The sequence below is a fragment of the Eubalaena glacialis genome, chromosome 9 (assembly GCF_028564815.1).
Source record: "Eubalaena glacialis isolate mEubGla1 chromosome 9, mEubGla1.1.hap2.+ XY, whole genome shotgun sequence".
Classification (NCBI taxonomy): Eukaryota; Metazoa; Chordata; class Mammalia; order Artiodactyla; family Balaenidae; genus Eubalaena; species Eubalaena glacialis.
Genome location: NC_083724.1, coordinates 100,256,818 through 100,284,476, shown reverse-complemented (window position 1 = coordinate 100,284,476; position 27,659 = coordinate 100,256,818). Strand labels below are relative to the sequence as shown.

Genomic DNA, 27,659 nt, shown 5'->3' with positions numbered 1-27,659 from the left:
CAGCTTCTCAGAGCAGTGGTTCTTGGCTTTAGGTCACCCATGCTAGGGCTGAGCCAGAACCTTCCACCGGCCCTCATCCCTTCTAGGGCAGGGTCATACTTTCCCTGGCCACACAGTGTGCTCTCCACCCAGGTCCCTGCAGCACTGCCCCTGTCCTAGTTTTGGCTCACAGGCCAGGATGCCCGAGCACAGGTAGGTCGAGGGCCTGGCCAGGATGCACCCAAAATTGGCTGGAGTGTTCTCTCCCATCTTTTACCTATTTATGCAAAAACACCTTGGACAGAAGGGGTCCCCAGGGTGCACTGAGGGCTCCTGGGGAGGGTTGCCATGGTGATTTGCCCCTGGGACCCAGGGAAGAAGTGGCACAGATGGTGGAGTCAGGAGTACAAGGCGCTCCTCTGAGGCCTCCAGGCTGCCTGAGCTCCTGACTCCCGCTGGGCTAGGGATTGTGGCTCTAGGAACATGTGCACAGGTGACTCATTCCCCCCTGTGGCTTCAAGTGAATGCAAAGGAGAGGTTCCATTCTACCCCATGCTGCTTTTCATAAAGCGTTTACTGCAGAAGATGAAGTGAGTGATAATGGTTTTGGAAATTATGGTCACGTGTTTCATCTAGAAAACAAGTGAGAGAACTTTCTGATGTCGATGTGCTCTCAGCTTCAGAAGTCTCTGTGTTTTTTTCCATAGCTCTCACCTGCTTCTCGCATCCCCAGTATTTTGAAGTAAGTCCTAGACAGAAAGATGTTTTGCCCCAAGATATTTCAGTCTATATCTCTTCAGGATCAAGACTCTGAAAACAAAACCCAGTACCATTATTGCACCTAAAAATGAACAAGTTAGCAGCTGTTCTTAACAGCATCAAACATCCAATACTCAAGATTTCTGACTCTTTCCTAGTCCATGTCTATGCTGTGCTTGGCAGTGAGGGCTCACGTCTGTGGCCTTGTTTCTTTCCTGATGGGTGAGTCATGGGAGACTCGCAGCTCTTCAGGGCACCCCTCTCTTCAGCTCTGTCCCACGTTTTATTCCCACGTTTCCATATTCTGTTTGTGAATATATCCACACGTACACATTTTATATAGTCCTATAAACAAGACACGTATGCCTTTTTATCTTTCCCTCATTTAATGTCATAACAAGCATTTTCCAAGGTTCTACAAATCTCTTTTAATGATCTTTTCTCACAGCATGATATTCTGTGGAGCTGAAGTTCTAGGACATTCCCTGGTTGGGAGGTGTGGCTGTTCTTGGTTTAGGGACCCCCACACCTTGCTTCTGCTGAATCATGTTCCTCGGAAAGTGTCCCTGGCAGGATGGCAGGCACGGGGAGTGAGAGATGGGCCCCTGAAGATGGTGAGTGTGTGCTTGGCAGGGCTCCTTAGGACAGCTCCTGAGTGTGGCTCTGGGTGCTTTTTGCAGCCTGGCCTGTCGGTGGCCTCCATCCCGCCCCCGGCCCGCCCTCTGCTCCCACAGCAGCCTTTCCCAGAGCCGGCCATGAGCTTCGCCCCTGGGCTGCCGCCGCCCAGTGCCCCTGTGCCGACGGGCCCAGGCCAGCCCACACCCCCCGCCCACCAGGTGAGTGCTGGGTGCCCCTCTTTATGGGTACCATGGGTGCTTGGGTCTCCCCAGGCCCTGCCCGTCCGTATTGGCTGGCCTGAGCCCAGTGTCTGTGAGCCTCCTGGCAGGTCCAGGCCCCCTGTACGCCTTCTCTGCAGTTCCCCAGGGCCCAGGGTGTAGATAGGAGTGGGGGTGGGTGTCTTGTGTCTGTGGAGTTCAGGGTTCCGCAGCACTCAGAAGGCCCCCGTTGCACACAATGGTCCTCCCAGATCTGTGTGTCCCGGGCTCCAGGCTGGGTGTTTGAATATGTGTGTGGGTATGTGTATGTGTGCATGTGTGTGAGTTGATTTTTTCTGTTGTGTCTAAGTACATAGGTGTATCTCAGGAGGGCACTGGTCTAAGAGAAGCCCCTCTCTCTTTCTAGCCTCCTCACCTGACCCAGCCGGTGCCCCTGCCACAGGTCCTGGCCCCACAGCCTGTGGGCCCTCTCCAGCCGGTGCCCCCCAACCTGCCTCCATACCTGGCTCCAGCCTCCCAGGTGGTGGCCCCTGCTCAGCTGAAGCCCCTCCAGATGCCTCCGGCGCCCCTGCAGCCACTTGCTCAAGTCCCTCCACAGGTACCTCTCTGTCCCCTGCCCTCCAGCCTCACCTTCTCGCCCAGTCTGGTTGGCTGTTCCTTGTCCTCAGGGCACATGGGTCCCTCAAGAGAGAAACACTCCCTGATGACAGGGCGGCTGGGCTGCCATGCTCTCCTGCCTTTGACTTCTGCCCCAGATGCATCTAGGATGGGGAAAGGTTTAGTCCAGAGTCAGACCAGAGAAGCCAGGATGGGGCTGTGAGCACATAGCTATAGTCCCTGTCCTCCGCGGAGCTACTCGAGGCTGTGCTGACTATAGATTCTTGGGAGTCCAGGGGACAGCTGAACAGCTTGCCAACTACAAAGAAGACTTGACTGTAAAAGTGACTTCTGATGCCCGTCTTCGGGGGAGCATCACGTGACCAGTATCACTTGATAGCACGTGGCTGATGCTTGGGTGCTGTCACTCAGGCTAATGCTGTCAGTGGTCATGCATGTTTCCAGTGAACCTTGATCACAGGACGGCTTTCATTTCATGGATCCCATTACAGTGTGTTGGCAGAGCTAGGATGGGAAGTGCTGCTTCATGGGGGAAGATGTGAGTGTTCCTGTGGTTTATAGGCACCACCCAGAAGGTTCTTTCATGTCAGCAGTTGCCTGTCACCAGCCTTGTCCTCATCACTCCGGCATTGGAGTCACTTTCAGCATCTAGTTAACCCACCACCTTGCTCCCGGTGGTCGGGGTATTTAGTTGCTTTTCAAATACACAGAGGTCAATTTGCATATTTTCGCTGTCTTATAATTACACAAAGGCACATATTATGCAATGCTCATGTGCCCGCAACCAGAAAGGCTTTATTTTAGAGAGAACTGTAAGAGAATCTGCTGAAATGTTTGAAGTGCTAAATCCACGAGATGTCTCTAGGATGGAAGAGCAGACACTGAAGGTTCCAGAGCTCTGCTGTTGTGAGATTCTGCTCTCTCCCAGGATGCATGGCACAGGGACATTCGGCCAGCAAGGAGGGGCTGGAAGATATGCTTTTCTTGAGATAACCTGTTGAAGAATTTGGTCTCAGTGTGAATTTATACAGATTGGAGGGAATCAGGCAAAGTAATTTCAGATGTTTGGGGCCAGTCCAGTAGCTCTGGCAGTCCTGGTCTTTCTGAATGAGAACATGCCAAAGCTGTGAATCTGATGGTCACTGTTATGACCCCTGATGTCCTTGCAGTCACCTAGCAGTAGCCTCAGAGTGGCCCAGCCTGAACCCCTTTGAGGTGGTGCTGAAGGCGGGGCTGTCTTGAAGGTCATGTCTGCACCCCACACCCTTCTGAGGCCTCCTGCCTTTCCTTCTGTTTGATGGTGTCATACACTTGGTTCCATTTAAATTGGGTTTGTTTTTGTTCCCTTCCATAGAAGCTACACAAAAGTGTGTTAGGGGCAGAAACTGTGGGTGATGTGGACCCTGTCACTCAGTGCATATGTGCTGCAGGCAGGGCCAAGTCTTGGTAGGGCTGACATGCTTGTTCTCTTTCAGATGCCTCCACTTCCTGTTGTCCCCCCCATCACTCCACTGGCCACAGTCGACAGCCTCCCTGCAGCCCTTCCTGACCTGCCAGCCACCAGTGGGCCCGCCGTGCCTCCCCCCTCTCAGTATTTCTCTCCGGGTGTCATCTTGCCAAGCCTCCCACTCAGTGCCACCACTGCTCCCCTGCCCACGTCACCGGCCCTGCCTCTGCAGACAGTCAAGCTGCCCCACCCTCCTGGGGCACCACTGGCCGTGCCATGCCGGACCATCGTGCCAAACGTGGCGGCCACTGCTACTGGCATCCCTCTGCTGGCTGTGGCTCCGCAGGGCGTGGCTGCCCTGTCCATTCACCCCACCGTGGCCCAGCTCCCTGCCCAGCCCGTGTACCCGGCAGCCTTTCCGCAGATGGTACCCAGCGACGTCCCGCCTTCTCCCCTCCATGCAGCACAGACTGTGCGGGCTGCCCCTCCCCACCCGGCACCCCCCATGCTGCCACAACCCCACAAGCCAAGTGTTGCCCGCCTTGCCGAGCAGGCTGCTCCGGCCGCCAGTGTTGGGAGTCAGGTAACCCACCTGCTGTCCAGGGCCCACCCTCTAGGCGCTGGGAGACCCCTTAGCACACAAGGGGTTCATGGACCTCTGCTCCTTCTCAGCACCTTGACCCCAGTAGCGGAGTGGGAATGGACAAGCAGGCAGCGCTGTCCCATGACTGCAGCATCTCATCCAGCATGCGGGGTGTCTACTGCCTCCTCTCACTTCCCAGCACGTGTTAGGAGCCTTGGGGATTGGGGTGGCTAGAAGCTCCACTGTTGACTCCTTCCCAAGTGTCAGTAGCAGCTGCTTGTGGTGGGGGGCTCCTGGCCCCTGGCCACTGGGCATTGTGGCACCTGCCTTCACCTGGATAGGGTTGGCAGTCTCGGTGCAGCTGTGTCAGCCGCTCCATGGGCGCTGGAGAGGCTCACACTGCCTGTCTTGTTGCCTGTCAAAGTAAAGTAGGCGGGTAACCCCCATCTCAGCAACTGGGAAATGAGACAAATGGGGTTCTGACGGGGTCTGTTGGTTGTGGACTGGGCAGTGCTGGGTGTACATGGGTTACTGGTTCCAAGGCAGTTATGGCAAACAAGGATGATGTCTCAGAATCAGGTAGGGACCATGGGCAGCTTGTTGGGCTGACAGTGAAGGGATACAGGGACACGTACCCTGCTAGCTGGGTGGACCTCCCCGTGGCTCCACACACCTGCGCAGCCCATGCGTGTTTTGGAACTCCAGAGCAGTTATCCACCCTCATATGAGGAGAGGAGCTGGTGTGGGGCTCTCACCTTGTAGGGGGCTCTCACCTTGGGGAGGCTCTAACCTGGGCATCCCCCCACCGAGGGAGCCTCTTACTTGGGAGCCCTCCCACCTTAGGGCCTCTTATCTGGGCGCCCTCCCACTTGGCCCCACCCTGGCTCTAAACCTCAACAGCTTTGTGCCTGTTGGGCGTGTCCTTTGCCGTTTGAGCTCAGGCTCCTGCCCTTTTGATTTTGTCATGAAGATTCATCCTGAGAGTGTGCTAAGGGGCCAGGTGTCCCCCTAGCTCATTTTGTACTGAATCCATTCTAGAATAAGGCACTATGCTGTAAGTATGCACAGATTCTCCTGGATGTTTCTCCCTGATTTCTAGAAGGGATTTGTACTCGGAGAAGGAAGGGATGATTTTCATTGACCAATAGGCTGGTGTCTGTTTGAAAACCGGTGTGAGGAGGTCCATCAGTCCAGTGCCCTGACTGAGCAAGCACCTCCCTGGTCTGTTACTTGGAGTAACACTGACTCACGGGTCAGGGCCATTTCGGGAAAGCCAAGGGCCGAGTGGAGGCCTGGGGGTCTGTGGTGTCATTGCTGGGCCCGTGCCTTACGCCACGTGCTGGCCTGGCACACTGTTGGCACTGGGTTGTTGGCTCAGCCAGTGGCTGGAGAAGGTGCTGGGTGCTTAGAGGTCACTGGCCAGGCCTGGTGGCCTCTCTGTGGTCCGGCTGGCAGAGGGTCTGGAGTTTATTGATGAGCTTGTCTGGCCGCCCAGAGGCTTCCCTGTGCTGAGGGAAGAGACTCCCCTGAATGCACCAGCTGGGGTGTCTGTCCAGGAGAGAGGGCTCCTCGGCTAGGCTGCGGCTTTCGCATCTTACCCCACATACCACGTGTCTTATTGGTCTCATACCAGCAGGCCCAGTGGCGGGTCATTCCCATTCCCAACCTCAACCCCGAACTGGAGCCCTTTCAGGCCGGGGCTTCTGCCTGTCTTAGCCTTCCCCCACGAGAGCTTTTCAAGAGGGAACAGTAGGGAATCTGGTCCAGCTCCTGAGTCACCCCATGGAAGGCCTAGGTCCACGGTCCCTCTTGCCATGGCTGGGATTGGAATGCAGGTTTTGACCTGACAGGAGGCTGGGATGGAGTAGCGTGGTGGCCTGGCCCTATAGGGTGGTGGCAGGGAGCCCAGATAGGTGCTAAGTGTATGCCATACTTACAGCTTCTCAGCCTGACTCAGCTAGAAGTTCAGAGATGAAGTGCAGTTTTAGGTTTGATTTTATACAGATGGGGACATGAGAGTGTCTGTTCTTGTTTGTTTCGTTAAATCTGCATACAAACATTCCTGGATATGTCTGTTGGGTGTGGGTGGATGGAGAGGGATGTCTGCATTTCCTGCTCACCTGCCTGGATGGTGGAAGTGCCTGCTTTGGTCCAGGACCCTCAGGAAAGGCAATGGCCCGCACCCCAATTTGCATCCCTATCTTCTGTGCCCCCAGATCCTGCTTGGCCACCCACCTCCATATGCCGTGGACGTCACCACCCAGGTCCCCACAGTGCCCACACCTGCTGCCGTTCTCTCCCCACCTCTGCCAGAAGTGCTGCCGCCTACTGCCCCTGAGCTCCTGCCTCAGCTCCCCGGCTCCCTGGCCCCCACAGTGATGGCGGCTGCTCAGAGCTTGCCTGTCCAGACCACTGCGCTCCTGCCACCTGCTAACCTGCCACTGCCCAGCGGGCCTGGGATCACTGGTCCCTGCCCAGCCGTTCAGCTGACAGTGGAGCTGGCCCCGGAGGTGTGTGGCCCTCCCCTCGGGGCTCAGCCCCCATTCCGTCACCCTGATCCCAGCACCACGGCAGCCTTCCTGTGCCGTGGCCTTTGGTCTCATCCCTAGAAGTCAGGGATGCCCTTGGGAAGGTGGAAGCATGTGCTCAGGGACAGCCATGGGTGCTGTTCTTATCTCCCTCTGCTGTCCCTGGATGTCACACTTTCTTTAATCACACATCCAGCTGGAGACCGTGATTTTTACACATGGATTCAGAGTGCTTTTCTTTGGAGGTGATGGGAAGGCCTGTGACAGTTCTTCCTGGGCCATGTGCTCCCTCATGGGGATGATCAAAGTGGGTTAGCGTGTTTGGAAAGGGGGTGGCCCCAGCTTTTAGGAATCTGCTTGGCTCCAAGCGTTAACATAAAAACCCTCACTCCTGCCACCCTGCGTGGTTTGCTTGCTGCAGTCAGAAGGAAGCGGGTGGCAGGCTGGGCTATGGAGGTGGGGAGACAGCAGACGGATGCGGCTGTGTCGCGGGGGAATGGATGCGACCTGTCCTCCTTTCCATGGTTTTATTTCAGGAGCAGGCCTCGCAGGACAAGCAGCCAAGCCTCCCTCAGAGCTGTGAGAGGTAATGGCACACTTTGCCCTCACGTGTCAGGGCTTCTAACAATGTCACTCATTTCCAAGTCTGATGTGGTGGAGCTTCAGGTAGCTCCTCTGGGGTCTTTGTCAGTGCTTGTTGCAATTTGGTAGTCAGATACTCCCAGTTGTATTCTGGGTCCTCGTGCTGGTCTGCAATGCTGAGGACCTTCTAGAAGGGAGAGGCTGCGGACAGAGAGTCAGCAGGTCTGGGGACCGTGGGGAGGCCTGGAGGGCAGGGCAGAGTCCAGCCCACATCCTGGGTCTACCAGCACCTCAGGCACAGAGAATGTTGCATTTGGGGAGGGAACTGGTTACAGGAAGTGACCATGTGTCCCACCCTTCTGGTAATGCCAGCACCAAACTTGGTGTTCCGCAAACTCTCCTCAAATCCTACAACAGCTCCATCTGGTTGGCGTGTTCCCTTTGCTGTTGAACAGATGGGGGAACTGAGGCACGGGGGAGGATTGTGTCTTAATCCTGACATTTACTGTAAGCCGAATAAGCCTGATTCAGGCCAGGAGCTGAGAGGACCTAGGTCCTGGGTCAGAAAGGCCATGTGTTCTCTACGACTCCAACACTGCCTAGGACAGATGTTACAGGGGGAGAAGGGGCAGTGGGCTCAGGGGTGTCTCTGCTGGGCATGGCCAGCTTTAGAGTCTCTAGGTTTTCCAGGTGAGCACACCCAGACAGTAAAGCTTCTGGCTGTTTCCCGAAAAGCCAAGTTTCCGACGTGAGGCAGGCTTGCAGGCCCTTCCCTTGGGTACTGTAACGTTCTTGGTTTTTGCGTAGCTATGGAGGTTCCGACGTCACTTCTGGAAGAGAGATGAGTGACAGCTGTGAAGGTGCATTTGGTGGGGGGAAGCTGGAAGGCAAGGCCGCTCGGAAACATCACCGCAGGTCCACGCGTGCACGCTCCCGCCAGGAGAGGGCCAGCCGGCCCCGGCTGACCATCCTGAATGTGAGTAGCCAGGCAGAACGGGCCGGCAAGACAGGGCTGGCTAGGCACAGTCTCCTCCCTGGTCTCACTGCCCGAGTGTCCTGTAGGTGTGCAACACGGGTGACAAGATGGTGGAGTGCCAGCTGGAGACACACAACCACAAGATGGTGACGTTCAAGTTCGACCTGGATGGGGATGCACCTGACGAGATTGCTACCTACATGGTGAGGCTAGGTGTTCTGCCTGGTCAGATGAGTCAGTGGCCCTTCCCCTGGGACTGTGAGGCTGTCTTCCTGTGTCCTTTGGGCACATGCCTGCCAACCCCACTGAGGAGAATATTGGTTGCCAGCCTTACCTGTCCTCCCGCCTCTGCAGGTGGCTGCCACTTGTGGGCAGCACTGGCCCATCACCTGGAGGGCCTGCTTCTCAAGCTGTGGCTTCTCTTGCTGCACCGTGCAGCCCAGATGTTGGGAAATGGGCTCCCTGGCTGTGTCCCCCCTCTTGGGCTTAGTCCAGAGTAGAAGTCAAGCAAATCAATCAGTGAAGACCCAGTGTGGCCAGTGGCCTTAGGCACAGCCCCACCAGCAGGGTTGCATGTGCTGTTGCAGGTAGAGCACGACTTCATCCTGCAGGCTGAGCGGGAGACATTCATTGAGCAGATGAAGGACGTCATGGACAAGGCAGAGGACATGCTCAGTGAGGACACGGATGTGGACCGTGGCTCTGACCCTGGGGTGAGCCCGCCGCACCTCAGCACCTGTGGCCTGGGCTCTGGGGAGGTAAGTCCCGGGTAAGAGGTCCCAGGAGGGTCTGGGCCTGCTTATCCCCCAGCTCCAGGCTCTGTGAGTACAACACTGTGATGTCGCCTGCTGGAGGAGCCTGTAGGCCATGCAGTGTTGGGTGAGGTGGCTGGGAGGGTGGGCGCCTTCAGTCCAGTTAGAAATGTCCGAGCTCCTGAGGCCCCTCAGATGATTTGAGGCAGTGCTGTGCTCTGAAGGAAGTTCTTGTTCCACGCAGTCTGCTGAGTTCTGATCCTTTACCTCCTTCAGGAGAGTCGCCAACCCCAAGCGAATGCCCCGGTGTATCAGCAAAATGGTATGTCTCCTTTCAAGGCTACACCTGCCAATCAGACATGCATTTGGAGGAGGCATATCTGTCATTGTCCCTTCTCTGCCTTCCAGCAGGCATTTGATAAGAGCCCCACAATGAGCATATTGTAAGGGGTTTTGGCCACCACACGGGGGGTTGCTGGAGTGTGTGGTGAGCGTGCCCCCATCTGGGGACAGCTGCCCTGTCTGAGAAGCCATGTCTGGCCTGGGTTGGGACTGAGCATTGTGTGGACTCACTGTTGTCTGCTGGTCCCCCAGCCAGCATTACCCCTTCAGTGATGCACCACAGGTGTCCTGGGACATAAGCCTGTGCTGGGGGGACTTGTGAGAGCCTCTGACAGTGAGGACCCCCTGAGTGGGTTGCACATCCTCCCCACTGGTGTGAGAGGAGTTCCCCAAATCCCCATACGGCAGGTCTGGTGCTGGTGGGGAGGGGTCACGCCAGCCTTGGGAGAAACCTGCTCACTCTCACCAGCTGTTTTTGCCCTGCCTCTTAGTCCTTCACACTGGGAAGAGGTGGTTTATCATCTGTCCAGTGGCTGAGCATCCAGCAGCAGAGGCCCCTGAATCTTCACCCCCACTTCCTCTGAGCTCCCTGCAGCCAGACACCAGCCAAGGTATGAGCAGCCAGAACCCCTCAAACCTTCCTCCTTGATAATTAGGTGTGTCTCCTGTGTATTGCTCCACATCACCTCATTGTCCTCAGCCTGACTTTACCTGTGCTCATGTTTTGCCAGCATGTGCTGTGTGCCCAGCAAAGTGCAAGGGCCTCACCCTGCACTGTTGCCCCAAAACGCAGAGCAGTCTGTGGGGCTGTGTCCTTGTCTGTATCCCTGTCCTAGTTTTCCACCAAATGAGCCAAGTCAAGGTGGCACTTAGACTTGGGCCTGCCAGTTACCTTCACAGTGCAGGTGAGGCACATGGGTTGCACAGGTGTGTGCTGAAAGGGCTCTGCCCTTGCCCTTTCTTACCAGTATTGTTGTGGGAAAAAGTCTCAAGGAAAATCAGAAAACATTTTGATTTAAACAAGAATGAAAATACAGCATATTAAAATGTGTTGGATGCAGCTAAAACAGTAATTAAAGGGAAATTTATAGCACTAAATGGTTAGAGGAAGAAAGAGATCTCAAATCAGTATCCCAAGCTTTCATTTTGAGAAATTAGGAAAACTAGAACAAAATCCAAAGCAAGCAGAAGGAAGGAAAAAAAGATAAGAGCAGAAATCAATGAAATTTGAGACAAAGACAATAGTAAAAACAATGAAACCAAAAACTGATTCTTTGAAAAAAATTAATAAAATGATTAACTTCTTGTAAGACTGACAAAGAAAAAGACACAAAATACCAATATCAGGAATAAAAAAGGAGACCACTACAGATCCTGCATAAAAGGATACTAGTCATGGAATACTATGAACAAACCTACACACATAAATTTGACAACTTAGATGAAACAGACTAATTCTGAAAGCCACAAACTACTAAAACTCATCCAAGGTGGAATAGATAACCTGAGTACTCCTATTAACAAGATTGAATTTGCATTGAAAAATCTTCCAAAGGAATTTTCTAGGCCCAGATAGTTTCACTGGTGAATTCTATCAAACATTTAATAAAGGAAATAACACCAATTCTATACAGTCTCATCCAGAAAATGGAAGAGGAAGGAACACTTCTCAAATAATTTTATGAAGCCAGCGTCACCCTTATATCAAAACCACACAAAGGCAGTACAAAAAAAGAGTGCAGATGCTAATCTTTCAAGGATATAGAGGGGAAAAAAAACTCAATAAAATATCAAAAAGTCAAATCTAGAAATTTATAAAAAAAGTAATATGCCATAACAAAGTGGAGTATATCCTGGGAAGGCAATATTCAAAAATCAATTAATTCACCATATAATGTCAATAGGAATTTCCTTTCCCTACAAAGGGAAAGATACATGATCATACCAGTTGATACAGAAAAAGTATTTGACAAAATACAGCATCCATTTATGATAAAAATGCTCAGCAAACTAGCGATAAAAGGGAACATCCTCAACCTGATAAAGGGCATCTACAGAAAACTGGCAGCTAACATCATATTTAGTGGTGAAAGGCTAAATGTGTTTTCCCTGAGATTGGGATCAAGGCATAGATGTCCACTCTATTCCTATTCAACATCACACTAGAAATCTTAGATTCCAGATGGGCAAGAAACAGAAATAAAAGGCATGTGGATTGAAAAGGAAGAAATAAAACTGTCTCTGCAGCTAATATGATTTTATGTGGAAAAAATCACAAGCATTCTTAACAACAAACAACTCTTAGAACCAGTAAGAGAGTTTAGCAAGATCACAGGATATATAATCAACAACAAAAATAACTATATGTCTGTGCTGACAGTGAACAATTAAAAACTAAAATTTTGAAAGAATACTATTTACAGTGGCTCAAAAGAAAAAAAGACACATAGCTATAAATTTAACAAAACATACACAGAATCTGTACGGGGAAAACTACAAAATACTGACGAAATGGATTAGAGATGACCTAAATAAATGGAGAAACATACTGTGTTTATGGATTGGAAGACTCAACATAGTAAAAGTGTCAGTTCTTCCCAAAGTGATATATAGATTTAATGCAATACCAATAAAAATTCAAACAGGATAATTTTTGCAGATATAGACAGTCTGACTCTAAAATTTATATGGAAGTACAAAGGTAATTTAAATAGCTAAAGCAGTTTTGAAAAAGGAGAATGAAGTTGGAGGCATCACAGTACTCAGTATTAAGGCTTATTATAATCTTACAGTAATCCAGAAAGCTCAGTATTGGCAAAGGGATTGACACATAGATAAGTGGAAAAGAATAGAAAGCCCAGAAATATATCCATAGGAATACGGCCATTTGATTTTTTGACAAAGATGCAAAAGCAATTCTATGTAGAAAGGATAGTCTTTTCAATAAATGGTGTTGGACTAGTTGCTCATATATATGCAATAATTGAACCTTGACCTATGCCTGACATCTTATATAATAATTAACTCAAAATTCATTGTATATCCAAATATAAAATGTAAAACTATAACTTTTAGAAAAAAACATTGGAGAAAAACTTTTGTGACCTGAGCCAGGGAGTCCTTAGATCTAACACCAAAAGCATAACCCATAAAAGAAGAAAATGGATAAATCAGACATCATCAAAATAAAACTCTTTTGCTCTGTGAAAACCACTGTTAAGAGAATGAAAAGACAATCTGCAGACTGGGAGAAAACAATTGCAAATTACATATTCAGCATAGTATTTGTTCCTGAAATATATAAAGAATTCTCAAAACTCATCAGTGAGGAAACAAAGAACTCAACTAAAAAATGGACAATAGACTTGAACAGACACTTCCCTAAAGAGAACATAAGGATAGCAGTTAGGCACATTAAAAAAAGTTAATGTCATTGACTACCAGGGAAATGCAAATAAAAGCCATAGTGAAGGATCACCATGCACTTGTGAGAATGGCTAAGCTAACAATACTAAGTTTTGGTGTGGATATGGAGCAACTGGATCTCTCATGTTAGTGGGAATGCAAAATGGTATAGCTATTCTGGAAAATAGTTGGGCATTTTAAAAATAAAAGATATACTTAGTATATGACACAACAATTTCAATCCTCAGTATTTATCCAGGAGAAATAAAAACTCATGTTCAGTAAACACATAAATAAGTGGTTATAGCAATTCAATTGCCTAATTGCCCAAACTGGAAACAACCCAAATATCCTGCAGTGGGTGAATGGAAAGACAAACTATGGTGCTTTGAAAAAGAAACAACTATTGACACATGCAACAGTATGAGTGAACCCCAAAGGCTTACTGAGTGCAAGAAGCCAGTCTCAAAAGGCTACATACTGTATAATCCCATTTATAATGACATTCTCAAAAAAGCTATAGATAGAGAACAGATCAGTGTTTGCAAGGAGTCAGAGGTAGGGGGAGAATGTGAGTATAAAGGGATAAACCAATGACATTTTTTTGGGGTGATTGAATTGTATTGACTATGGTAATAATTATATGGATATATGGTGCTAAAGTTCTCAGAACTCTACACCTAAAGGAAAACTCCATTTTACTGTATGATAATTTAAAAAGTGAAAAAAAAAATTTTACATATGTTGAAAAAAATACATAACGAGGCAGATAATGAGGCAAGATAGCATGAAAGGAAAGCAGCAGCAACAACAGACAATAAAAGAGACCCTCAGACTTCTACTTTAGGCCAAGATGGATAATAGGCACTGGATTTATTTTCCCTCAGAACAACTAGAAAAACATGCAAAATATATGAAAGAATGTTTTTTAAGACTTTGAACATAAGGCAGTGAAGGACATTGATCCCTGAAAAAATTCTATGATCATTTCAGCTGACTGCACTGAGAAAGTTTTCACATCCCAGAGCAGGGAGGGAGGGACCCAGGTAGAGCTCAGCAGACTACCTGTGGTGAGGAGACTGACCTGAGAGTCTGAGAAAGCCCAAGGGCAAGAGTTTGCCGGGTAGAGTTCTGGAGAGGAGAGAGCAGCACAAAGAGAAAAGTCTGTGGATTGACAGAGGATTCCCCTTGATTATTTTGCAGAGCAATGTATGTGAGGAAACTAGCCAATGCCAGGAAATGAAGCACCCCAAAGGATTAGAGGGAATGGTACTAAAGCTCATACGGACCAGAATGTCTGTTCCTACCAGTTAGCTGGAAGGACTTATAATTCAAGGGACATTGGGTAGAGTACTGAAAAGGGCCTTGCCTCAGTTGTGGAGAATAATTAGCCCTAGACTTAAGAACAAGATCTGAAAATATCAAGCCACAGTAGCTTAACTGCATCCCACAACAAAGAATGTTACTAGGAATACAAATTCATACAGCACCCAAGAAGGCAAATTTTACATTGTCCGGTATCCAATCAAAATTACCAGGCAGGACAATATGAGAAAAATTCCTCATTCTAATGAACCCATAGCTGACACAGTTGTTAGAATTAGCAGACAAGCACATTAATACAGTTATTACAACTGTATTCCATATGTCCAAAAAACTATAGGAAAGAAATGTAATTTACCATATTGATAAATTATGAAAGAGACAATTCATAAGATTATCTCAGTAAATGCAGAAAAGGAATTTCACAGAATTCAACAGCTATAAACATCCTTAGCAAACTCTATATGAACTATATAGGGTTAAACCTGATAAGGTATATGTAAGACCTGTGCAGTAAGAACTACAAAACAATGTGGATGGAAACCAAAGAAGACCTAAAGAAGTACCCTATTCATGGATCAGAAGACACAGTATTGTTACAGAGTTAATTCTTTCTCAGTTAATCAGTAAATTTTATGCAGCTGCCACAAGAATCCCAGAAGTTTTTTTCTAGCAATTGAAAAGCCAACCCTGTGAAAATGTAAAAGCCATTGGAATTTGGAAATAAGAGAAGTAGATTGGAATGCTAACACTAGCTGATTTCAGGAATTATTATAAAACCATAGTGATCAAGACTGTGTGGTATTGGTATAAATACAGGTAAATAGATCAATGGAATAAAATAGAGTCCAGAAATAGACCCAAACACATAGAGACACTTAATTTTTTTATAAACATGCAAAGGACATTCAGTGAAGAGAGGACAATCTTTTCAGTCGTAGAACTGTTGATCATTCGTATGTGAAAAATGAATATCCATACTTAACACTATATACAAAAATCAACTCAAAATGGAATGTAAACCTAAATGTAAAACTGAAAACAATGAAACTTATAGTAGGATACACAGAATGTTTGTGTGACCTTGGGTTAGATAGAGATTTCTTAGATACAGCACCAAAGCATGATCTGCAAAAGAAAAAAATTGGTAAATTACTCAAATTCAAAATGTCTACTCTTTGAGAAACAGCAAGGGAATGAAAAGAAAAACCAGAGACTAGGTGAAAATATTTTTTAACCATATATGCAATAAAGGACTTGTGTCCAGATAATATGAGGAACTCTCAAAATGCAGTGAGAAGAAAATAAACAAGCTAACAAAAATATTTGAACAAACACTTCACCTAAGATTTGTGGGTGCCAAATAAGTATATGAAAAGGTAATTATTCAGTAAGAAACTGCAAATTAAAATCGCAAGAGGATACCACTACACACCTATTAAAATAGCTAAAATTTAAAAGACCAAGTGTTGCTGAGGATGTGGGGGAATTGAAACTCTTATACACTGTAAAATAGAAAACAGCTGGAGAACTTTGGAAGACAATTTGGTAATGTCTTTTAAAAATAAACATACAAGTGCCATAGGATCTAGTTACTCTGCTCCTTGGTACGTAGCCAAGAGAAATGAAAGCAGATGTCCATACAAACACTTACACAGCATGTTCATAGCAGCTTTATTTATAATAACCGGAACGTAGCAATAGCTCACATGAACAGAAAAACATATTGTGATTTATCCATACCATATAACACTACTCTGCAATAAAAAGGAATGAACAACTGATATTCATTATAGTATGGGTGATTCTCAGAATATGCCGGTGAAAGATGCCAAACAAAAAAATAATGCATGCTACATGATTACATTTATATAAAAGGCTAGACTAATTTAAAATGCAGGCTAATTTAATTTATAGGGATGGAAAACAGACGAGTGGTTGTCTGGGAATGAGGTTGTGGTAGGAAAGGAAAGGAGGTATAGATTACAAGGTTCATGAAGAAATAGTTGGGAGAATGATGGACATATACATTATATTGATGGTGGTGAAAGTTTTGCTTATATGCCTGTGTCAATACTTACAAACTCTACACTATAAATATGTACAATTCATTGCATGTCAATTATACTTCAACATAGTGGTTAAAAACCAAACAATAGTTACAAAGAAAGCTAACTCTCAGGGGCTCCAGATGGTGGAGTTACCAGACAGATAACTGCTTACTTAGTGCTAAAATAAATAAATGACTAGAGTGAAACTTTTGGCAGAGAATTGGAAAGTATACAAAAAAACCAAAACCAAAAAACTCACCCTTGAAAAACAAACTCAAATGGAAATTCTGGAGCTGAAATTTACTGTAGTTAAGATTAAGACCTCACTGGATAGTTTGTACACTGCTGGAGAGAGAATTAGCAAACTGAAAGGTAACTTAAAAGAAAATACTTAAAGTAGAATAATGATATCAAAACTGATGAAAAACAAAGGAGGAGCTAAGGAATGTAGGGGTTACTGTGAGATAGTTAAACATGTATAATTGGAGTCCCAGAAAGTAGAAGAATGAGACAAAATCAAGTTTTAGGAGGTAATGCAGAGAATTGAAAAGCATTAAGCCACAAATTCAAGAAGCCCTCCAAACTCTGAGAGAGAGAAAAACTACACAAATATATTATAGTTAAAGTACTGAATACAAAAGGCAGATGAAAGAATTTAAAGGATGCTAGAGGAAAGAGCAGGTACTGATTTGGACAGCTCCCATCTCATTAGATACAATGTTTGCCAGTAGACCAAGGAATACTGCTATCCTCAAAGTGCTAAAGAAAATAAGCATAAACCTTGAATCTCTACCCGGTGGTATCATCCTACATAATATGAAATGAAGACTAAAGGGATTTATCACCTGCATATTTCAAACAAAGATACACCAGGGGGGATATTTTTAGGCAAAACAACAGTGACCTCAGATGGAAGGTCAGAAATACAGGAAGGAATAAAAGTAATGGAATTATAAACACATTGGCAGGTCTAAAGGAATGTTGACTGTATAAAAACATAATGTCTTATGAGATTTGAAATATATTTGTTGTGTTAAAATACATGAAAATAAGGACATATTTATCAGGGGGAGGGAATTGTACTCATAGGGCTCCTGGGTTCTTGCATTGTAGGGGAAGAGGGTCAAAATCAAGAATGTATATTGTAGTCTATAGAATACCCTTGTGAGAGTTGTAAAATAGTAGATAACTTTCACACTCATGGGGGAGAAGTTTTACAAAACAAAAGGCAGAGAAGGAGAGAAAAAACAACATTGAACATGATAAAAATATAGAAAGTCATTAGTAAGATGGTAGTTTTAACCCCAATAGATGAGTAATTAAATTAAATGTAAATGAAATAAATATCAAAGGTTGTCAAAATGTGAAAGAGAACAAACCAATAACAAACTAAGGCATAAGACTACAAAAGGTGAAGAGTAAAAAGCATGCTAATACTAACCTAAAGAAAGGTAGGATAGATCTTTTCTTTTTCTTCTCTTTTTTTTTTTTGGCGGCACTGTATGGCATGTGGGATCTTAGTTCCCCGACCAGGGATTGAACCCGTGCCCCTTGCAGTGGAAGTGCAGAGTCTTAACCACTGGACCGCCAGGGAACTCCCATAGAGTAGATCTTTTTATATCAGACAAATAGACTTTAAGACAAAAAAGTAATGGTGAAAGATTCAGCTTTCCAGGAAGATCAAGTAATTCTATATTTGCAGGTCTTTTAATAACACAGCCTCAAAATGCATAAAGCAAAAATTAACACAACTAAATGAAAAAAATAGAGTAATCTACAATCATCATGGGAGTTTTAACTTTTAGAATGGGAAGACAAAAACCAATAAGGATATAAAAGATTTCAACAATAGAATTAGCAGTCTTGTTCTATATGTAGAACACCCAACAGCTGAAGAATGCACATTTTTTCAAGTCCACAAAGAATATTTTAAAATTAGCCATATGCAGGACACAAAGCAAATCTCAAATTAAAAAGGATCAAAATCATTCAATGCATGTTCTCTAACTACATTTGGCAGTAAGCTAGAATTTGAAAACAAGAAGATACCTAAAGTCTCCACATGTATGACAGTTAAGAATTGCATCTATAATATCTAATGAAGCAAAGAAGAAGTTATAGTGGAAATTGAGAAAATATGCTGAATTATAATATGAAAATCACGCAAATGAAAATATTACTTATCAAAACATGTGGGATGCAGCTAAATCTATATTTTGCAGAAACTTTGCTGCCTCAAATGTCCATATTAGAAAGGCAACAAGGCTAAAAATCGACAAAGTATATCCATTGTAAAAAGTTAGAAAGAGAAGAGAAAATTGAATGCAATTAAAAGGAAGAAATAAAACAGATAAATGCCTGAATTAATGAAATATAAAATAAATATACAATAGAGTGTCAACAAAGCTTAAAGCTGGTTCTTTGAAGTGGCAAATAAAATTGGTGAGCCCCTGGTGAGACTGACTGCAGGAAAGAGAGAAGGCACAATCAATATCAGGAATGAAAAAGAGGGACATTGCTACAATCTGACAAACATTAAGAAAAAGATAAGAGTACATTCTGTATAACTCCATGCCAATAAATATGAAAACTGTTATGAATGTTGTCCTGGAGAAATATAACTTACCACACTTAATAAGAAGAAACAGAAAATCTGAAAAGTTCTATAAACATTAAAAAGTTGAATCAGTAATTAAAAACCTTCTCACATTTATGCTTTGTGGTGGCAAGATTGCTGGAACAGCTCAGTGTATAGACTTCCAGATTCAAGTATAGGCAGGAAAGAGAGTTCTCCCTTTTCAGAAGGATTTAGAAATTCTGGGCCTAACTCCACAATGCAGAACTAGGAATAATATCTGTCTCTAAAGCAGTCATGTGACAGGTGGCTAGAATGCACAGACTGACCTGTGCCCAAGTTACATGCAAATCCCTGGACAGTGGTTCCCTAGAGGAAATTCAGAGTGCTTTTGCATGAGGGAGGGGATGAATGCTACATAGTCAAACCTGAAACATGTTTATGATAGTGAGAACGGTGGACTTGCTCAAATGTTGGAAAAGAGGTGATAATTGTTGAGAAAAAAGGAAAAGAACAAAAGGTTCATGTGAGGAGTGGAGAATTCTGCCCAGATTAAAAAAACAGATTGAAATAGACCCTCCCTCAGAAGATAATGGGGGTGGAGTGACGTCAGCAAGATTGCAAAGTAGGAGATATCAGCATTCATCCCCCCATAAAAACAATTGGACATCGATCCATTAATGGAAGCAGCTGTGGGATGGCTCAGGAGTCCAGTTAAGGATCTGTGGTAACACAGTGGAGCAAAAACGGAGAATAACTGCACAGAAAGGATTGTGGGAGATCAGCTTAGATGAGATGTCAGGAGATGGCAAGGAACCAAGAAGGCTGAGGTATCTGTATCAGCCACATTGCCTGTGCCATCGTGGTCCCCAGTGGCCTGCTCTGTGGAGGCCCCATTAGCCTTTGCTGCTAAGGACCTCAACAGCCCCCATAGCAGCTGTGGGCTCCCCACAGCTTTCACAGCAGAGGACCCTGTAGTGTTAGCTGGCATGGGCCCCAGTTGTCTACTCCACAGAGACCATTGGGAGCTTTCACCATTGAGGTAACCAACAGCCATCACCACCACAAAACAGCCCAGGGAGGGAGATGCTGCTGCACCTTATTTCCCCCTTCCCTGGAAGGAGCTGCTGTCGTGCTGCCCTGGGACCAGGACTGCCAACTGCCTCCCCCAACCCTGTGCATACCCCAGACCCCAGAAGCCTGGCTATTGCAGTTGCACCCATGCTTCAGATACCAGCTCCATGGTAGCTTCACACTCATGCACCTGAGACAGTGGAGCCACCACCATTGTGTGCTAGCCAGCACCCCAGAACCTGGAGCCATCATCGCTCTGTGAGTGCCTGCACTCCAGACCTCTGCTCTGTCTCTGTGCCATTGGCACCTATACATCAAACACCAGTGCTACCACTGCTAGGAGGGTGCCCACAAGCTGGACCCAGTGCCAAGAGGTATCCTCTCAGCAACAAAATCCCCATGGGAGAAAAAGAGATCAGGAGGTGTCCAGAAACTTCTACCACTGTAGATCCCAACAGCCTCCACAGCCACTGCAGCCACCTGCAGTTGAGGACCCCTGCCATCTTTGCTAGTGCTCACCTCAGCTGGATGGAACTTCACAGAGACTGCACTGCTGGGTCTGCCCTGTACCTGGAATCAACATACCCCACCCAGCCAGTGTCCCTGCACCCACTGGCATGTGAAGGTCTTCCCCACCAAAATCAGTTTGTAAGGTCTAGAAGAGATGACTGCTCCATCAGATACACAGATATCAACACAAGGTTACAAGAAACATGAAAAAGCAAGGAAATATGACACCACCAAAAGGTGCAGAATAATTTTCTAGTAACTGACCCCAAAGAATTGAAGATCTATGAATTGTCATAGAATTCAAACTTATTGTTTTAAAGAAACTTGGTGTGCTACAAGAGAACACATGTAGACAACACAACAAAATCAGGAAAACAATACACAAACAAAATGAGAAGTTCAACAGAGAAATAGAAATCATAAGAAGACCCAAACAGAAATTCTGGAGCTGAAGAAATACAATTAATGAGATTTAAAAAAAAAAAAATTCAGTAGAGAGCATCAACAGCAGACTTGATCAAGCAGAAGACAGAATCTGTGAACTTGAAGACGGGTCATTTGAAATTATCCAGTCATAGAAGAAAAAAGAAAGAGGAATGAAAAAAAGTGAAGAAAGCCTGTGTGAATTATGGTGCTCCATCAAGTAAGATTTGCATTGTGGGAGTCCCAGGAGAAGAGAGAGAGAAAGTGCAGAAAGCTTATTTTAAGAAATTCCCAAATTTAGGAAGAGATCATGTACGTCCAGGTACATGAATCTCTTAAGTCCCCATATAGATTTAACTTAAGGCTTTACCAAGATACGTTATAATAAAGCTATAAAAATCAAAGACAGAATTTTGAAAGCAGCAGGAGGGAAAAAAAACCCTTGTTTTATATGAAAAAAGGCTTTTAGCAGATTTCTCAGAAGAAACCTTGTGGGGCAGGAGAGTGTGGAGTGATATATTTCAAGTGCTGAAGAAAAACCCTGGTGACCAAGAATACTACTTTAACTGGCAATGAAGGAGAAATAAATACTTTCCCAAACAAACAAAAGTTGAGGGAGTTCATCACCACTGTACCTGCCTCATGAAAACACAAGAAAGTAAAAAATTCATTGGTAAAAGTAAGTATATAGGCTGTTATAACTATATTTTTATTGTAAGCTTCATGGTAATCACAAAGTAAATACCTATACGTAAAAGATAAAAGAAACAAAGTGTACCACTACAGAAAATGATCAAATCACAAAGGAAGGCAGAAGGACAGGAAGAAAGGAACAAAGGAACTACAAAACAGTCAGAAAACAAGAAGATGGAATAATAAGTCCTTGCTTATCAATAATTACTTTAAATGTAAATGGATTACATTCTCTAATCAAAATATAGAGTGGTGGTGTGAATTAAAAAAAGACAAAACTATATGCTGTCTACAAGAGACTCACTTCAACTTTAATGGCATACATATGCTGAAACTGAAGGATGGTAACATATATTCCAGGCCGATGGAAACCAAAAGAGAGCAGGGCAGTTATATTTATATCAGACAAAATGGCTGTAAGTCAAAATCTATGACAAGAGACAGTGAAAGTCATTATATAATGATAAAGAAATCAGTTTATCAAGAGGATATAGCAATTGTAAATATATGTACCCAACATCAGAGCAACTACATATATTAGGCAAATATTAACAGCTCTGCAGGCAGAAATAGACAGCAGTGCACTAATAGTAGGGGACTTAAGTACTTCACTTACAATAATGGAGAGACTTTCCAGACAAAAAAATCCATAAGGAAATATTGGACTTCAGCGGCACTTTAGAACAAATGGACTGTAACAGATGTAAACAGAACATTCTACCCAACAGCAGCAGAATACACGTTCTTCTTAAGTGCACATGGAACATTCTCCAGGATAGATCATTTGTTAGATTACAAAACAAGTCTTAACAAATTTAAGAAGTTTGAAATCACATCAGGTTATCTTTTCCAACCACAGTGGTATGAAACTAGAAATCAATAACAGGAGGAAAGCTGGAAAATGCACAAATATGTGGAAATTAAGCAACCTGTTTCTGAATAACAAATGGATGAAAGAAATAGAAAAGGAAATAAAAATATCTTGATACAAATGAAGATGGAAACACAACATATCAAAACTTATGTAATTCAGCAAAAACAATTTTAAGAGGAAATTTATAGTGATAAAAACCTGTATTAAGAAACAAGGAAGATCTCAAATAAACAATTTAACTTCACACCTCAAGGAACTAGAAAAAGGACAAACTTAGTCCAAAGTTAGCAGAAGGAAGGAAACAACAAAATTCAGAGCAGAAATAGAGATTAGAAAAAATAGAGAAGAGAGCAACAAAACTAAGAGCTAGTTTTTTGAAAAGTTAAACAAAATCAGCAAACTTTTAGCTAGGCTAAGAAAATAAAATCAGAATTGAAAGAGGAGATATTACAGCTGATACCACAGAAATACAAAGAATCACGAGAGAATAACGTGAACAACTACACACCAAAATATTGGATAACCTAAAAAAATGGATAAATTCCTGGAAACATACAGCCTACCAAGACTGCATCATGAAGAAATAGAACATCTGAATGAACTTATAACTAGTGGGAGAGTAAATCAGTAATCAAAAATCTCCCAACAAAGAAAAAGTCCAGGACCAGATAACTTCAATGGTGAATTCTACCAAATATTTAAAGAAGAATTAACACCATTCCTTCTTAAACTCTTCCAAAAAAATTGAAGAAGAGATAACACTTCCAAACTAATTTTACTAGGCCAGCATTACCCTGATACCAAAGCCAGACAAGGCTACTACAAGAAAAGAAAATTATAGGCCAGTATCCTTGATGAATCTATATTGCATCTGTATGCAGAAAATCTCAACAAAATACTACCAAACTGAATCAACAGCACATTAAAAGAATCATACACCACAGTCATGTGGGGTTTATTCCTGAGATGCAAGGATGGTTCAATATAAGCAAATCAATAAATGTGATACAACACATTAACAGAATGAAAAATGAAATCTTGCGATCATCTCAATAGATGCAGTAAAAAGCATTTGAAAAAATTCAGCATCCTTTCATGATTAAAAAAATCTCAACAAATAAGGTGTAAAAGGAATGTACTTCAACATAATAAAGGCCATATACAACCAGCCCACATCTAACATCATACTCAATGGTGAAAAGCTAAAGCTTTTGCTCTTAGTTTAGGAACAAGACAAGGATGCACACTCTCATTACTTCTATTCAACATCATCCTGGAAGCCCTAGCCAGAGCAGTTAGGCAAGAAAAAGAAATAAAAGGCATCCCAATCAGAAAGGAAGAAGTAAAATTGTATCTGTTTGCAGATGGCATAATCTAATATATAGAAAACCTTAAAGACTCCATCAAAAAACTGTTAGAACTAGTAAACTCAGTGAAGTTGCAGAATATAAAATCAATATGCAAAAATCACTTTTATTTCTATAAACTAATAACAAACTATCTGAAAGATAAATTAAGAAAGTAGTCCCATTTATAATAGCATCATACTCAGGGTTAAATTTCACCAGGAGGTAAAAGCCCTGTGCACTGAAAACTATGAGACATTGATGAAAGAGATTGAAATAAATGGAACCGTATCTCATGTTCTTTGATTGGAAGAATTAAATGTGTATACTACCCAAAGCCATCTGCAGATTCAGTGCAATCCCCATCAAAATTCCAATGGCATTTTTCACAGAAATAGATAAAAAATTGTAGAATTCATATGGAATCACAAAAGAAGCCAAATAGCCAAAGCAATTTTGAGAAAGAGCAAAGTATATCATTTCCTGATTTCAAACTATATTACAAAGCTGTAGTAATCAAAACAGTATATGGTATTAGCATAAAAAATAAACATAGACCAGTGGAACAGAATAGAGAGCCTGGAAGTATACCCAACCATATATGGTCAACTAATCTATGACAAGGGCACCACGTATACACAGTGAGGGAAAGGGTAGTCTCTTCAATAAATCATTCTGAGAAAGCTGGATATCCAAATACAGAAAAATGAAATTGGACCCCTATCTCACACCACTCACAAAAATCAACTTAAAATGGATTAAAGACTTAAACTTAAAACCTGATACCTTAAAAATAGAACTGCCATATGTTCCAGCAATCCCACTTCTGGCTATTTATCCAGAGGAACTGAAATCACTATCTCGAAGAGATATCTGCACCTCCATGTTCACTGCGGCATTATTCATAGTAGCCAAGATGTGGAAACAATCTAAGTGTCACTAGTTGAATGGATAAAGAAAACATGGCAAATACACACAATGGAATATTCAGCCATGAAAAGAAGAAAATCCTGCTATTTGTGACAACATGGATGAAATGAAGGTCATTATGCTAAGTAAAAGAAGCCAAGCAGAGAAAGACAAATACTCTTGATCTCAGTTGTATGTGGAATTTGGGGGGAAAAAAAAAGTTGAGCTCATAGAACCAGTGAGTGGAATGGTGGTTGCCAGAGGCAGATTAAAGAAGCATGTGATCATCTCAATAGATGGAGGAAAGCATTTGATAAAAGTCAACATCTATTAATGACTTTAAATAATAGGAACATAGGTATAAAAGTGAATTTGTTTAATCTGACAAAGGATATCTATTTAAAAAACAGCAAATATTCTTAATGGTGATATGTTGCTTTCTTTTTGAGACGTAGAGCAATATAAAGATACCCGTTATCACCACTGATTTTTAGTATCCTACTGGAGGTCTTCGTTAGTGCAGTGTAGAGTAGGACATTGTAAATGGGTTCCTGGACCCAATTCCAACTTTGTGTGTGTGTGTGTGTGTGTGTGTGTGTGTGTGTAGACTTCCCTACACCAACGAGCAGTTCTCAGATGCCAGCAAGGTGTCTGAGAATTCAACTGAATTCTGACACTTTCTACCTGGAGATAGAATCAGATTCCACAGGTAAGGGGCTCAGTCCCACTAGCCACCCGCCACTTCAGATGCCGGTCACAAGCCCAGGTTGTTATCTGTGCATCTGACCAACTGGCTACAAACTGGAGTTTCCAATGATGCCCTCTTAAGTCAGGATGCCAATCATAAGTTAAGGCTGTTTCCCATACTTCTGAGTGACTGGCTATAAATCAGAGGTTCCTGTGACCCCTTCCTTGGGTTGGATTAATTGCTAGAATTGCTCACAGAACTCAGAGAAACATGTTATTTACTAGATCACCAATTTATTATAAAAGGATACTAAAGTATATGAATCAACAGCCAGACGAAGAGATATATAAGGCAAGGCATTGGGAAAGCGTGTGGAGCTTTCATGCCCTTTCCAGGCTCACCACTCTCCCCAATCTCCATGTTAAAATTCTAACAATAGTTTAATGGGCATCGATAAGCTGAATATACAGTATTTGTGGAAATACACGGGCCGGAAAAAACCAAAACACTCTCTAGGGGAAGGACACTGTTCTATTGAATGCCATGACCAATTACGTAAACCTACAGCCATGAAATGATACTGGTACAAGGATAGACAAATTGAACAATGGAGTAAAAGAGCCCAGATGCAAGCCCACACCTCTGTTGACAAGAAAAGTCTAACTGCTAAACGATGGGGACAGGATGGTCTTAAAAAAAGAGGACAATAGGCTGTCCATATGGGGGAAAACCATCCTTGTTTCTAAACTTATACCATAAACCAAACTCATTACAAGTAGATTGTGAATGTCAAAGTAATATAAGAGACTATAATATCTTTATGACTCCAGTGTAGACATAATAAAATTCACCAAAAAAATCTAAAGGAAAGACTGGCTAAAATTTGGTTAAATTTGACTACATTAAAATTAAGAACTATTGTTCATCAAAAGACACCACGAATTGAGCAAATAGGCAAATTACAGAGCGAGAGAAGATATTTACAATGTTTATAACCAACAAAAGCTGGTTCTCATCCAGCATACCTAAAGAACTATTACAATAAAAAGGAAAAGAATGATAACTCAATAGAATAGGCAAAGGGCTAGGACAGGTATGTTGTTACAGAGGATAACCAGATAAAGATAAGAAAAGGTGCTCAATTTAATTAGTTATCAGGAAAATGCAAATAAAAACCACAATGACGTACCACCTCACCACCTGTCAGGATGGCTATTATAAAAGAAAAAAAAAAAAGAAAGAAAAGCATTGGCAAGGATGTGGATAAATGGGAACCCTGTGCACTATTGGTGGGAATGTAAAATGGTGCGGACGCTGTGGAAAACAATATGGAGGTTCCTCAAAAAGAGAAAACAGAACTACCGTATGATTCAGCAGTCCCACTTCTGGGTATTTGTCCAAAGCAAGTAAAATCACTATCTTGAAGAGAAATCTGCACACCCCCCCATGTTCATTCCAGTATTATTCACAATAGCCAAAATATGGAAACAACCTAAATGTCAGTCAGTAGATGAATGGTGTTGGGCTGCACCCTGGAGGGCTACAAGGCCTGCACTTTCCCAGCTTTAAGACCAAAGAAAGAGCCCAGAGTCAGTAACAGAGACATCAGTGATTTAAGTGATGGGGGAGCTTACATGTCTGAAGCAAGGTCCTGGAGCAGCACCCTACCGTGTGTGGCACATGGTGGGCAGGACATGGTGGCAGCCTTTGCTCCTAGGGGGAAGGGGAGATTGCCAGTTAAAGGGGAAATTGTATCAGGTTGGCTTATTAGTTACTAGGGAAACCAACAGAGGGGTACGCCCCTCACCACTGTTTGATAAGCTATCACTAGCTGGGGTCTGGGGCAAGTATGTCGGAAGGTCAGTCATGTGAGTAGAGTGTAGGTGAAGCAGGCACTGGTCAGGCAGGGGATGTACAGAGAGCAAGAGAACAGCCATCGTTAGTGGCCTGACCATACAAATGGATAAAGAAAATGTGGTATTTACTTACAATGGAATATTATTAAGCATTAGAAAAGGAGATCCTGCCATTTGTGACTACATGGGTGAACCTGGAGGACATTACGCTAAGCGAAGTAAGCCAATCACAAAAGACAAATACTGTACGAGTCCACTTAGTATGAGGTATGTAGAGTAGTCAAACTCATTGAAGCCGGGAGTACAAGGGTGGTTGGCAGATCCTGGCGGGGGGCAGATATGGGGAGTTGCTATTCAATGGGTATAAAGTTTCAGTTAGGCAAGATGAATGCGTTTTAGAGATCTGCCGTACAACATTGCACCTATAGAAAGCAATACTGTATTGTGTACTTCAAATGTTAAGGGAGTAGATCTCCTGTTGAGTGTATTTACCACAATAAAGCAAATGCAAAATCATATTAAGATCCTAT

General features: G+C 43.8%; 1 protein-coding gene across 6 annotated transcripts in view; it reads left to right on the top strand.

The window, feature by feature from the left end:
• The window catches only part of WNK2 (WNK lysine deficient protein kinase 2), a 148,111-nt gene that overhangs the window by 64,487 nt on the left and 55,965 nt on the right, over nucleotides 1-27,659 (top strand). For all 6 annotated transcript variants that reach the window (XM_061200632.1, XM_061200630.1, XM_061200628.1 and 3 more), the window contains exons 10-19: nucleotides 1,419-1,574; nucleotides 1,981-2,172; nucleotides 3,668-4,222; nucleotides 6,439-6,732; nucleotides 7,287-7,336; nucleotides 8,140-8,308; nucleotides 8,395-8,511; nucleotides 8,896-9,066; nucleotides 9,337-9,382; nucleotides 9,894-10,013. In XM_061200632.1, the coding sequence (XP_061056615.1) occupies nucleotides 1,419-1,574; nucleotides 1,981-2,172; nucleotides 3,668-4,222; nucleotides 6,439-6,732; nucleotides 7,287-7,336; nucleotides 8,140-8,308; nucleotides 8,395-8,511; nucleotides 8,896-9,066; nucleotides 9,337-9,382; nucleotides 9,894-10,013 (1,870 nt within the window). The remainder of the gene's footprint in view (nucleotides 1-1,418; nucleotides 1,575-1,980; nucleotides 2,173-3,667; nucleotides 4,223-6,438; nucleotides 6,733-7,286; nucleotides 7,337-8,139; nucleotides 8,309-8,394; nucleotides 8,512-8,895; nucleotides 9,067-9,336; nucleotides 9,383-9,893; nucleotides 10,014-27,659) is intronic.